Genomic DNA, 14603 nt, shown 5'->3' on the forward strand with positions numbered 1-14603 from the left:
TTTTAATAAAATCTAAATTATAACTTTATTTCGGCAAAATATTATTCAAAGTCCAATTTCTATAAAAAGAAATTTATTTTACGCATGTGATTTATTTTTATCAAAAAGTTTTTATTACAGCCAGGATTCTATTTAAAAATATAAAAAAAAAACAAGCAGAATTATGTCGGTAATACAACATTATTTATTCAGAGTTCTAAAGTGTTCCCGGAAATGCTGTTTTGATCATAATTGCTTTTTCGATTGTTGATAAAAAAAAAAATCATACATAGTACACTGTGGCGTATACGTATTTTTTTAAATAAAATTTAAATAAAAGTACATGATAGCTGCGTTTCTTTGGGGACATTTATCTAAAGCTTAGTAATTAAGGTTGCTTTAAACTATTAATGATGTCTTATGATTTTTCAAATATTTTCCCGAAAACTGTGTATACGACCACGTATAAATTCGCTTAACTAATAAACCTATTGATTCTCATAGATGGCCTTCATTGATTATAAAGGTTTAATTTCGTTTACATTTTTTTATATTCCTTTCCAATCAAAAATAAAAGTCAAACTTCGGTTCGAATTTTTGTGTTTTTGTTTATTTTCAAAAATTGTTTTTTCAAAAGTTTGCGGATTAATAAAACTTTTGACATTGTTCTTGTTTGATTGATGAACTTTAATTAAAGCGCAATCAATTCAAAGTTGCAACAAAAATAGCAAAAACTATGTTTTGAAGTGAAATACTAAAAAATTAACCTTGTCAATGCTTAGAAAGTTGTAAGAAGACTGATTTAAATGCGGGTCACGGTTAAAGTAGTTTTCAAAATGGCCTTATATGCTCTAGTATCTTTTATAAGTTTATCTAGTTGAGACACTGCCTATACACAAACCATATGCATTTGATGTCACCGCACCAACAAACGTGAATTACTCGTTACGTAAAAAAAATATACGCACGCACCAAATCAGACTACAACAGATGCTTTCTCTAAGTCTTTATAATTCGTTTAAAGCTTAAAAAAAAGATGATTTTCTTTTCTATCTCCCGAGAGGTGATATAATATAAATTTCTATTCTACTGATTGGACAATCAAGAAGTGACGATGACGAGCCTTAAACAAACTTATAAAAAAAAACAAGATCATATGTTTTTTTAATGAGGAAATGACTCTATTAACGTACAATCTTATAGGCTTTCGGCATTTTAGCGACCGGCCAGCAGCGGTAGCGGTCGTCTCGTGTCACATAAAATCAACCCCAGAATAGTGTGTCGCGAAACATCTTCCCTGTAGTGTCATATAAAAAAGTTGACATTATCCGTCGTCGTCGTCGGCTTGCACTTGTACAAGTTTAATTTTATTTATTTCGCTCTCCCAGTCAAAGTCGGATTTATATTGTTGATTTTGTTTGTTTGTGCAGTCTCCACTTTAAGACGCCATATTCCGGAATATCAAGTTCATAGTCAATGAGGCTTTGAATTATTAAAATCCACAGAAAAATTCCTATTCTCCTATTCCTTTGAATGCCAAGAAGAAACCAGTGGCGAAAAGATGTCAGCAATTAATCTTTCAAATATATCGTCGCCGTACCTTATGACAACGACAACAAGGAGGAGGACATTGCTTCTTCTTCTGTTCATCACCTCTTTGGGCACACTTCAAGGTAGGTACAATTAATTGTAGTTCTCATTAAAAAGGACAACTACTAGTATTTCTTGACTCCTCCTGTAGCATGTCCGGTTTACCTGACCATTTCCTTAAATGGAAAATCCATCGAAGAATCTTTTGTGGAAATAAACTGGGGACCGGATTGCCGCAACAAACCCGAATGGATTGGCTTGTTTCCCGATGATCCATCCATCTCCAACACACAACCATTGGCCAGAGTTGATGATCTTAAAAATTCTACCGGAAAATTCATAACAGATGTTAGAATTGGAAAGTTAAGATTTCCAAGGGGATGGAATCGTGATGATGTTAATACACTGCCAGCTGAATATCCAAAGGGAAAATGTTTGGATTTTTTTGTGGCAAGTTTTAAAGGCATGGAACTTTTGGCGGTGGAATGTTTAAAGATTTTACCAAATTGGATGGGAAAAACTGAAAATGTTGCTGAGGTTCCACTTAAAAGTTTATTTATTCCAGGTAAGATTTTATAAAGGATTAATGTTTAATGGATTTATTTTTAGTGAGAAACGGTTTTTTTTGTCAGCTTTGGCAAATTGGTTTAGGAAAATAAAATTTCTTCTCAAAAACAATCTTTGCTTCAATCCTTTTCGAAAAAGTTTAACCCAAGCTCTCCTGTCATTGCTTAATCTTATCTGTGCTTTAGTGCGTTTCTGAAAAGAAGTCAATTTGGTGTTGGTAAATTCAGTAAATTTTTTCAATTACCTTTCGCATTGAAATTTTAAGAAATATAAGTTCAAACTAATAATTAGCTTTGTGGACAATAGTCACAAAATTATGTTAAAAATATAATAACTAAGAAACTGATTTTAAAAGAAAATTTGAAGGATTTTAGAAAGTTCAAAATTCTATGAAAGACTACTTTGAATTTTTACTTTATCATTCGAAATTCTCAATCATATACCTATTAATCGCATTTTGGCAAGATCGCTTGGAAACCACTTTGATTTTTTCCTCTCAAAGAAAAAGCAACTTTTGAAAAGGCAGTAATAGAAACAGAGGATCGATTGATGAACTCAATGGCCATTGGTCAATATTTCATAAGAAAAAAATCAAATCTTAATCGGGTTAAAACTAATGGTTTTAAATCTTCATATATCTAAAATTAACCGTTGACCACTTCAACTTTCAACAAAGTTTGTTCTTCTGTTAACAAAATTTGTTCAATGAAATCGCTTCCGGTTAATCTCTGGGTTAATTTTTCAACATTTTGGTTAAAAACCAAGACCATTGAATTGTTATGTACAAAAGTGACAACGAGAGAAAAATATCCTATGAATGTGATGTGAGTCGCTTTACAGAAATGTGTACTCGATAGCAAACAAAATTCCTGACGACAAATTAAAAACATAAAGATTTTCTTCAATTTTTAAGTGCAAGTATTATTTAATTTCGATTTGTGCCCGCACCTTATTTGCACGTTGCCCACGTTGCACTGTGACGTATACGTGCTCTATTTTGAATTTATTTATTGTTCATACAATCTGGCCATATGACACATTATTTTAAAGTATGTTTTTACTATGCTGAATGGAATGAAACCGATACGGCCACTCAAAAAAAAAATCAAAAATAAATATGTTTTGAGTAGGGGAGAGCAGGATAAGAAGTAAAAGTAAAATTAAAAATGGTAAGATGCAGAAAAATGTTCGTATTTTCCATAGCTTAAATAAAATCTCTTTTAATTTTTCACGCGACAAGATACAGACGAAAAATAAAAAGGTGAGAAACTAATACCGAAACATTTTGCAAATAAAATGAAAATCTGTGAAATTCAGTGAAAGTGTTACAGTTGATGAAAAAATGAAAGGGTGTTTTTTCGAGAGATATGAAAAGTTATATTTTATAACTTAAGTTTTATTTTTTCAGAAAACACAAATTGGTAACACCTAACACGTAACATAAATTTCCAAAATAGGCAAAATATATTTTTCGATCTTAAGCAATTGCAACAATTTTAGCGTCGTCAATTTTCAACCGATTTTAGTTCTTTAACCTGTTAATAATAGGCGTGTTTTTTCTACAACTCAGTAGCTACTCATTTTTTTATTTTTTTCGAAAAACAATAAAAACAAATACTTACTTGTGTAATTTTAATTATTGTTTTGCGAAAAAAATGAAAAATGAGTAGCTACTGAGTATTAGAAAAAACACGCCTAATAGATGTTAATAATGTATAGAACATAAAGTTAAAAAAAATAGACTATCCCAAGAATGCATAAAATACTGTTTTTTTTATAATGGTTAAAAATTGACGACACTAATTTTTGCCAGATTTTGGGGGTGTAGTTGGGGGTGTAGTACCAACCATTTCGTTATCAGAGCGCCAAGACCTATAAAACGTAATAGGTCTCCACCCGAGTACTTTTTAAGAGTTAGACAATGTAATGGTAGCCCAGTCATTTTAGTCATTTTTAAGCCCAATCTGCGGAAAAATTCCTACTGGGCTGAATTTTGGTATACAGGTTAATGACGGCTTTGTTATGAAGATGTGAAAAATCGACATTGATATCGTGTCCGCGTTAAGAGTTATAGGGGTCAAAAGGTCACAAGAATATGTCTGAAAATACACAGGGTGTGCAATAGAGAATGGACAACCCTAAAACGGCTTATAGCTACACTTATGATTGTTCTAAAAACAGATAGAAAAAAGTTCTATCGCAACCAGTTCATAAAATATGGACTTTTTTTCGTTCAGTGTATTTTAAATTTTATCATCTTATGTTTTCGTTCACTACAACTAAACCACGAATGAATGAATTTTATTTATTTCTTTTTATAATTTTCTACAATAATTGGATGAGTACATAAACACTTTAAAAATTTCATAGCTATTGCACATTTTCGTAAAAAAAATTTTGAAATCTGTTTTTTGATGCAAAATGTAATAAAAGTATTTTATGAAAAATTTTAAACACCTGTGGTATAAAATAAATCTATAGAAACCTAGGTGGCCAACTTTCTTAAAAATATTCTGGTATAAGGAGAATATTTTTAAGAAAGATGGCCACCTAGGTTTCTATAGATTTATTTTATACCACAGGTGTTTAAAATTTTTCATAAAATACTTTTTTTACATTTTGCATCAAAAAACAGATTTCAAAATTTTTTTTACGAAAATGTGCAATAGCTATGAAATTTTTAAATTGTTTATGTACTCATCCAATTATTGTAGAAAATTATAAAAAAAAGAAATAAATAAAATTCATTCATTCGTGGTTGTAGTGAACGAAAACATAAGATGATAAAATTTAAAATACACTGAACGAAAAAAAGTCCATATTTTATGAACTGGTTGCGATAGAACTTTTTTCTATCTGTTTTTAGAACAATCATAAGTGTAGCTATAAGCCGTTTTAGGGTTGTCCATTCTCTATTGCACACCCTGTATATTTTCAGACATATTCTAAACAAAAATTCCCAGGGAAATGGTTTCGGGAGAAGGGCCCCAATCCGAAAAATGGCGAAAATTTCCATTTTTTTTTGGTTTCCCCATATTCTTAACAGTTGAGGAACGAAATTCAAGCTAAAAAAATAATGAAATTTCAGGAACTTTTCAGTTAGGTTTTTTTTTTTTTCAGGAATAGGATTATGACAATTACAACTAAACTTCAACTTTTTGAATCGTTATACCTAAGAAACGGTGGGTCTTAGGAAAAAAAGTGTCATGACACTTTTTATATATAATAATCTGGTCTACAATTCTTGCATTGAATATTTTTTGATAAGACTTACCGTTTTGCTGAAAATCGTGAAAAACCAGTTTTTGTGACCTTTTGACCCCTATAACTCTTAACGCGGACACGATATCAATGTCGATTTTTCACATCTTCATAACAAAGCCGTCATTAAGCTGTATACCAAAATTCAGCCCAGTAGGAATTTTTCCGCAGATAAAACCTAAAATTACTGGACTATGGTTAATTCAAAAGAAAAAGTCGAATATACCAAAAATGTCTTTATTTTGCAGAAATATAATATGAAAAAAATGTTTTTCTTAGTTTATGTATTAAGTTCAATTAATAATAGACTCTCAAAGTTCTTTGACCCAAGATAATATCTCTTTTCGCTTAAAAAATAAAATGTAAAGATGAAAAATGTCCTTTCCACTGTAATTTAAGTCGCTGGGACGACCAATGCAATATCGAATATTTCAGGAGATTTATGTTCTAATTGATAAATTTGCAGGTGAGATTTATTTTTTTCTCTCAGCGATAAATCTCACTGGTTGACCGAAGCATACAAAAATTCTCTCAGACCTTGACCGAAATTTTTCTTTTTTTAAAAATAAAGGTTATTATATGACCTTTATTGAAAATGGCAACAAATATGTGTTATTAAAGATCCTTTCAAATGGTTGAGATTTATTTCTGATCTCTGGTATTTAGTTAATTTAGGCGGACAAAACAAGAAATTTTAAACTGATCCAAACGTAAAAAATCAACATCCTACTAAAATAAGATAACTTGTTTAGCATTGTCTTATAGTTAGCTGCTGTTCGTCACTCCAGGTGACAAACAGGTCTATGGTTCCAATTTTTAATTTTTAAGGGCAAAGATAAAAATTAATACTATTATAATTTAGCAACAATGCTAAAGTAAGTACTTTTTTGTGGTGCGGCTATAGAAAAGAGTTGTTATGGAATATTGATACAGATATACAAAACTGTCTACTAGATGCTGTATATAAATATCTATTACTTTATGTTTCCTTAAGGTTTAAATCTTATCTTATGGAATCTGTAAAAAATAAATTGCACGACTGGGGTCGCACGTACTTGCTCTCTTATGGTAAAAGTTACTCTAATGTTAAAACAAGGAAAAATTTAAAATTTGATATTTTCACGGAATTTCATAAGTGGTGCAAAAAAAATTAAAATCTGTTTTAATAAATAATTAAATACCGTTTTAAATGATCTTTTACAAAAAAACTAAGTATGGCATTTTATTTCTTGTATAAAAAGGAATTTTTAGAAAAAAATTTTCGAAAATCGTTAGAGCCCTTTTTTTAAAAAAATAATTTTTTATATATAAACATTTTCTAACATTTTTAAAAATAAAATTTGGTATGCCATTTTAAAGAAATAATTAATTCACACATAAAAACGGAATTTCAAAATTTTTTACCAACCTGTTTCCAAAAAATTGATTTTTCAAAAAAAAATTTTGAAATATTTTTTAAAAATCCAAAAATGTGTTTTTTTGAAAAATTTAAATTTTTTTCAAATAATGAATATTAAAACGTTTCTGTATAAAAATTTTGGTCAAAATCTGTTTTGTCGTTTACGATAAATTCATAAATCAAAAAAAACGGTCTATGGCAGGTACCGTTAATAACGGTACAAAAAATATTTTTTTTATTTCTAAAGGAAGTTTTTATGTGCTTCACTACACACAAAAATTTTAATCAAAATCGTTAGAGCCGTTTTAGAAAAAAATTAACTTTTCTATTTCCGTTATATGACAGGTACCGTTAGTTTTGGTCCTAAAAAAAATTTCAATTTGTCCTCTAGGGAATTACCCAAAACTGTTAACTACCAAGTTTAAAGGAAATCGCTCCATTAGTTTAGGCTGTAGCTCGAGGTACACACAGACGGACAGACAGACAGAATTGCCGGACCCACTTTTTTGGCATTCTCCATCATCGTAATGTCATGGAAAATTGTTATCTCGAGTTCGATTTTTTTTACGAATCCTAAACTTGCCCTATAGTACCTATGTCGCAAGTAAAAATGCATCTAAGTGCAACTTCGAATCATTTCTCCTCTTAGGTTATGAAAAATGCTTATTTTGATATCATACATCCATATTTTAAGATTTTTTTTAAATATCCAAGTTCCTGAATTACAGAAGCTGATATTTTATAATTTTTTTTAAATTTAAAGATCTTTATATTGATGTTACTATTAATAGAACTCCATTTATACGCGTTTTTAACAAACCATTTGGGTCTATTCTTCAGACTTTCTTGTTTGACCAAAAATTGGTCATTGAAGGAAAATATTTTCATTGAAATTTACAGTTAAAATACTTAAAAGCTTTTACTGAGAATAACTGTAGAATAATTCTTTCTATTTGTTTTTTAACTTTTTCTGAAAAAGTAGGTATTAATACTTAACCTATATTGGTATAAATGTTGTACAAGATATTTAAAAAATAATTACATTTAAAATTATCAAAACATTTAAAACAAATAATTTTTTTTTTCTTTGACAGGAACTCATGCATCTGGAGCTTTTAATTCAAATCAAAAATCAAATCTTATCAAAGACTATGCTTTCTCTCAACATGTTGATGTTTGGTCACAATTGATATTTGGTATTCGATTTCTTGATATGAGTATTGGGTAAAATATTTCAATAAAAACTATTAAATTTAGAGAACATAATGTGTTTCGAAATTTCTTTTTCAGAATAAACTTGAAAAAGAGTCGAACACCTCCAGAGGATGACAACTTTTGGATTGTAAACGAAAACATGCTAGTTTCTAAGCTAACTCCGATTTTGAAAGATGTTAAACGTTTCGTGGAAACTTCAGGAGAAATTGTTATAATGGATTTTAGTTCGTTTCCCATTGGTGAGTTTTGAAAACCCTAACAAGCAAGTTGATCACAAAGCCAAGAAATATCTGCTAAGTCAGTCATGCTCCATAAAACTTTAACTAAGTCTACCTTTCTATAAAAAAGACCCATTCTAAACTCTTTTACTGATTCACAATAAAATAAGATTTCATTTATAAGGTTTCTACAAACGACCGGATAGACACAGTGACCTGCTTCGTGTGATTGAAAAAGAAATCGGTGATTTAGCCTATAAACGTAATTCCACCACAGATCCCAACTTTAAATGCTATGAACTATCAATGAATGACATCCGCAAGACTGGCAAACACTTACTGTTAATCTATCCCATTGAAGAGTTGCCATATCCCGATAGTGGTAAGTATCTTTATTTATAGTATTACCCATATAAAGCTTACTCATCGTTAAATATCTTGGAACAGATTATTATTATAGCAACAATAATTCCAAGAATATAAACAACAACAACTAAAATAATGAAGAAAAAAAAGATAAGACTTGTGGCGCCCATGACTTCTCTTCTGGCTTTTTTACAAATTTATAAGTAGGTAGATGTGTAGTTATAGGGTTAAACAAATTGACATATCAACACGTACAGGTTGATTTAACAATAATTGCAACAGTCAGTCGTTGTTTTTTTTTTCGATGTAAACAATGGAAAATAAAAATTGGCTAAGAGAGGATATGATGTAGCCATATACCCCCAGATAGAGTATATGTTGTCAGCCCCATAATGATGACGGAGCTTGAAGCGTGATTTTTACTCGATTTGATTTGTATATGATTTTTTCTTTCATTTTTCTTTTATAGGGTGTATTGAGTTGGTTTTATATTTTAAGTTCAATGAAATGTTTTATTTTAGATCAGGCAAAAAACTTCACATGTTAACTAAAATTGTGGAAACGAATTGCCAGTTGAGCTTTCGACTCCACTGGCCGTCAAAATTAGAATTGAACATCAAGTGTCGAGATTTAGCTATTTTGACGATTGAGCATCTAGGCCAAAGTTGTACTTCAAATTGTCCACGTGCACTATGGCGTATACGTGCCCTAATTTGTATTTTTTTTACACGTGCTGACGTTACGGTACTTAATTTAAAAATAATTAAAACAATATTCGAAAATTTGGAATAAAAAATGCCGTATCTTTAACAGCCCTATAGTTAAGAAAAGATGGGAAATCTGTTACACATTATTTCAAAGTATTTTATAACGCTGAATCGATTGAGACCCAAAATTTATAATCCTTTTTATGAAAATATTATTTTTTTAAGTAGGTATCTACAATTCGTCGGCGTGAAGCAAAATTGAATCGATGATTGTTTTTTTTATTTTTTTCGAACGTGAGACCAAAACCGCTATAATTTTAAATAGGCTGCGGATTTGTATATTATTAATAATCAATATTAAATCTAGGAATGTCAATTGAGGTATTAAAATTGCCAAAGCATTGTAAATGTGACCACCTCATGGAAAATACAGGAGCTTTTGAGCCTCGTACGAAAAAATTAAAATTTCACTTATGTTGTTTTAACAATCACCGATTCAATTGTTCTAAATCCACTTTTTACCGAAAATGATGCAGTTTTACTAGTTTGAGGATGCTCTTTCCGAATTTTGAAAACCGTTTTGATCAAACAAATTTAATTTCACAGATAATATAATTCAATGGGACATAGAACAATAAAAACAGGAAAGTAGCCTTTTGAAAATTAGCCCGAGTATTCTTGTTCTAAGTCCTATCATATTTTGTTCTAAGTAAACTTTTTATTTAAGTAAAAAACGTACATGTATAGGAATTGTTCTATGTCCAATTTAGGGTTCTTAGTTTTTTTAAATATTTAAATATAGTATGTACCTACTAATGAGGTAAACTTGTATATTTTATTCAAAAGATAAGAACAAACTTTATAAAAAACATAACTTGAATGGCAAACGAGCAGAAAATTGTCGCTTTAAACCAATTTGAAACTTAAAAAACGTTCCTTGTAAAATTTGCTTTTTGTGACTTAGAACAATTTTGCTTTACGGCGACGAATTGTTAAAATATAACCGAAATATGTACTTTTAAAAATAATGGTATGATAGAAAAATTTGCCACTTTCGTATTTATTTGTCAAACAAAGAATCAATATGGAGTCTATTTAAATTTTTTACACGAGAGGGTATTTGCTACTAGTAGGTACCAAAACACCCTGTGAATAGAATGCAACACCCATAAACAAAAAATTCCAAGACTGGAAACTGAGCGGTCGAATGACGTTTGCCTACAAGCTGCGAGGTGTGGTGAATGTCATCAATCTATCGTTGTGTTCGTGTTGGATGTGTGGTGAATGTCGTGAATCTATAAATGTGTGCGTGTTAACGTCATTAACCAACGTGGTGGCTTTCATATATATTCACAGACAACACTGTACACAAAAGGGTTTTGGGAGGTAAGACGTACTAAAGTTTCCAGTCTTGGTATAGTTTGTCGATGGCAACACCTTTCAAATTCAGTGAGAGTATTGCAGTTGATATGACAACCAAGAACGAACGAATAGAGTTTATACCAATATCCAAGGTGAAAGGGTGTTTTTTTAGAGAAACGAATATAGATTGTTTTTGGGGTTATGCTTTTAATGTGTACATCATCATTTTTTTTGCTAAAAATTGATAAGATTTTGGCTAGATAAAACATTTACCAGCAGAATCTTCAGGCATACAGTATAGAAACCTCAATAACCTCTAAAAAAAAAGCTGCAGCAAAATTGTTTATGGTTTAGTTATATCTAGAAAACGAATTTTCTTCAAGAGGCCATTTAACTATCATAACAGAGGCTGATTTAGGTATTGACCAATTGAGGAGAGTTTTTTTTTTTCAAAACCCAACAAATGTTTGTTTTTCAAGTTTTTTAGGAGAAGGTTTTTTGTTTCCCATCTGAATACACAACCAAATTTTCAGATTTGAAACGATTTGTCCTTATTTTGAACATGAAAACACGTTTTTTTTTAAATTGAAACAAATCCAAAAGTACACTTTTTTCTGCCTAACGTTATAATTATAACCTTTAATGCATAATCTATGTGCCAATGAATTACTAAAACCAATCAACCCATGTAAAAACATTTGATATTTAAAAAAAGATAAATCTTCCAACAACAGGCAAATTTTATTGAGTTTGGCAAAAACCTGCAATTTTGTTTAGTTTTGAAAAACCCCCATACATTTTGTATTGGTTTTGTTGAGTTTTGAAAAAACGATCTTGGATAGTTTTTTAAATAGCTTAGCTTTTATATTGTTTTTGTTTCGTCCTCTTGTGTAAAGGTACAATGATAGCTACGTATGAACATTTGGGAAACTGATCTCGACATCTTAGAAACTAATTTTTTTTTTACAGCTTCAATAACTTCTAAAATTTTTTTGGGCCCGAGTTCTCAAAAACTTTTTTTCCCTTTCGACAAAAAACATACTTTATTCCGTCGGACATTTAGGTGATTCAGCATTAACGGTCTTGCAGTTGCTTTTCTTATCTAATCTATAGAAAAAGCTACAAACATCTACTGTCAAAACGTTTAAGTACGATGTGTTTAACGTATGTGACAATTTAATCCCAAAGATTTTCTTTTCTAAATAGGGTACAACATACAATATTATTCCATACAAACTAGCCTGAAGTAAAATTTTTCTACATTTTGAAATTTTTCCATTTTTACAATCTCTTTTTTTTTACTTTGTGCACACAGAATCCGAGATACTCTGCCCCACATGGAAGACATTCTCACTAGGTGACATGAATACATCCGCATCATTGGATTTTATGAGGTTTTTGTTTGCAAGGAAAAACGATTCAGTCATCCAGGATGAAGGCTGGATATTCCATGCGGTACTTGGACTTGAACAGGCACTGGTATGTATAGACTTATAATTCTGTTTTCATATTGTTTATTAATTGTTATTGTTTGTGCTGTTTGGTTCTTGGATATTGTTGAGTGCTTTTGTTTGACTTGAAAATACACAATTTTTCTTGCATCGTTTGCAAAAAAAAAAAATGTAAACCTCTCAAATAACGAGAAAAAGAGAAAGAACAGAAATTCATTATTATACTTAACGATAAAGTCTATTCTCTGTTCACCTTGAAGTGTTACTCTAGATCTAGAGTACTACTCTAGTCATAGATATACTCGTATATATAAAAATACCCCACATCTGGGTGAAAGCACTGCGAACAATGAACAACAATCAATATTATACATTTGTATAAACTTTGAGCAACAATAACCGAGAGCACCTGTAGTATGTCTTAATGTCTATCTAAAATTTAATGGCTATTGGTATCTTTTTTTTTTTATTTCTTTTCTTTTGCAGAACGTATACAGCAAAGCAAAAACAACCGAACAACGGGCCAGTGTTATTAATGTTAAGCTATCGAGTTGGCTTGGTGGACCATGGAGTCTTACGGCGAATGTAGTTGCCGTTGACTTTTTCACTTATACAAATATAATTGATATAGCAATTTATGCCAACTTGCATAAGGCTTTCACCTTAGCGAATAAAAATCTTACGCGTTTGGAAATTGCTAATTGATGAAACTGTGCATTATATGGTGACTTTTAAACGGTACATGAGTAATGGATGAATGGATGAGTTTTTTTTTTTTTTGTATTTCAAATAAAAATAATAATAATTAAATAAGGAAACAAATTTACTATACGAAATTGATTTATTTTATTTTAACGCTTTTTAAGGAAAGGTTAAAAAAAACATATTTTACTGTAAGAAATATTGATATTCTCAAAATATACAGAATGCCATAAGACTGCGGTTTCTCCTATTGGTACTTACATACTATAAATTGAAGATCAAAAAACTTTTACGTTGCATACGAATGGAACAAGTTATCTCGAGGAAAAGTTAACCAGATGCATCATTTTCTAATCATTTTAATTTTTATTAGTCTTCTTGAGGGCGAAAAAACCAATACAAGCTTAAGATACTTGCACCCTAAAAGAAGAATTTTGCATAAGCATTTATAACATTTGAAAGGTCAGTGAATGGTTAACAAAATCAATTGGTCTTATTTTTTAAGCAACAATGTTTTGTTTAAGTTTAACTTAACCGGTCACTATGGCGTATGCGCAACATTTTTTCTTAAATGCCTTAAACTTTAAAAAATGACACAATGTTGGTATCCGTAAAGCTGTCATTTCCAAATTACTGCTCTAGATTTCTTCCACTTACTGTTATTAGTAAAAGAAATAATGAAGACAACATTTCAGTAACAGAATTATAGGAAAATATTGCAAATTAAATTTTCTTTTTTTTTTTCTATTCATCGAAAGACTGCTTTCAATGCCATGAGATGTCAGTCCTGCTATAATGATTTTGAAAATTTAACTAACGCTTGCATAAAAACACACCTATTTTATCAATATTTAAAGAATTCAAGTCACTTGAATTTTGTTGTAAAAAATCATTTTCTTTTAATGCATTACAAATTGAAAAAAAAGTAAAAATATTTTGCATTAGGTAAAGAAAATGTCATTGTTAATAAAAAAATTTTCTGTATTGAAAAATAAAATTTTAACGTAAAATGTCATAAAACGGTTTTATTTATTTTCCATTAAAAACAATACTGTTAAAAAATATTTACAAAATGGTTCAAAAACTTGTTTTACCGCTAAAAAAAAAAAACAAATTTTATATCTAAAGGAGAAAAAAATAAGTTTGTAAAGTAAACATTTTTTTAAAAACTCCAATTTTTTGTTTCGCTTACCAGTGTCGGTAAATTTAGTGCTGCAAACAATTTTAACGAACTCGTATTTTATAAAAAAAAAAAAAAATAAAACAACATAAAAATAAATATAATAAAACAAACCGCACATGTACTACAAAAGTGTCACAACTCAAAAAACAGATTTTTTTAGTTATTGACAAAAAAAAATATTTGAAATTTTCCCGGACAAATCTATCTAGTTGCCATTGATATAATTTGAATAGTTTTTATTCCAGAAGGTAAAATGTCGTTTTAGATGTTTCATTTGAAATAAAAACTACTTTGACAAAAATGACACATTTTTAGTCCAAAGATCACGAAAATTGTCCCAACTCTAAAAACGTGAATTTCCAAGGTTTAAGATAGTTAAAATGATGGTGGTTGTCTAAAATTGGTTAAAAGTGTGTTTCCTATTCTAAAACTTAAGTAAATAATAAATATACTCGTTCTATTCTCCTTAAATTGGTTTATCGTCTCTATTGAAAAATGAAGATTTTTGAGTTGTGACACTTTTGTAGTACATGTGCGAAACCTTTAAGTGAGATTTTTATGCGTTCATTGACATCTTAGAAAGTTGACTCACAAGCTTTTGCA

General features: G+C 29.9%; 1 protein-coding gene and 1 long non-coding RNA gene across 2 annotated transcripts; one reads left to right on the forward strand and one right to left on the reverse strand.

Annotated features, from left to right (window-relative positions):
* Window positions 1-1195: 1195 nt before the first annotated feature.
* LOC129910149 (uncharacterized) lies at window positions 1196-12951 on the forward strand. Its single transcript, XM_055987423.1, has 7 exons — window positions 1196-1652; window positions 1721-2134; window positions 7891-8020; window positions 8087-8250; window positions 8414-8611; window positions 11980-12143; window positions 12602-12951. Exons 1-7 carry the CDS (start codon window positions 1541-1543, stop codon window positions 12818-12820), a joined length of 1401 nt encoding a protein of 466 aa, XP_055843398.1. The 5' UTR covers window positions 1196-1540; the 3' UTR covers window positions 12821-12951.
* Window positions 2097-2477, reverse strand: LOC129910150 (uncharacterized). The gene is made up of 2 exons (XR_008771485.1): window positions 2381-2477; window positions 2097-2328 (listed from the first exon to the last, which is right to left on the reverse strand). It is a non-coding gene; the product is annotated as an uncharacterized LOC129910150 (long non-coding RNA).
* Window positions 12952-14603: the final 1652 nt, after the last annotated feature.

The sequence above is a fragment of the Episyrphus balteatus genome, chromosome 2 (genome assembly GCF_945859705.1).
Source record: "Episyrphus balteatus chromosome 2, idEpiBalt1.1, whole genome shotgun sequence".
NCBI lineage: Eukaryota > Metazoa > Arthropoda > Insecta > Diptera > Syrphidae > Episyrphus > Episyrphus balteatus.

What these genes read in the sequence shown, in the direction of transcription:
- LOC129910149 (XM_055987423.1), top strand. Translation starts at nt 1,541, where the DNA reads ATGTCAGCAATTAATCTTTCAAATATATCGTCGCCGTACCTTATGACA. An exon ending in TAAAAGTTTATTTATTCCAG is followed by an intron (nt 2,135 to 7,890) that starts GTAAGATTTTAT and finishes TTTCTTTGACAG; the next exon opens with GAACTCATGCATCTGGAGCT. An exon ending in GTTGCCATATCCCGATAGTG is followed by an intron (nt 8,612 to 11,979) that starts GTAAGTATCTTT and finishes TTGTGCACACAG; the next exon opens with AATCCGAGATACTCTGCCCC.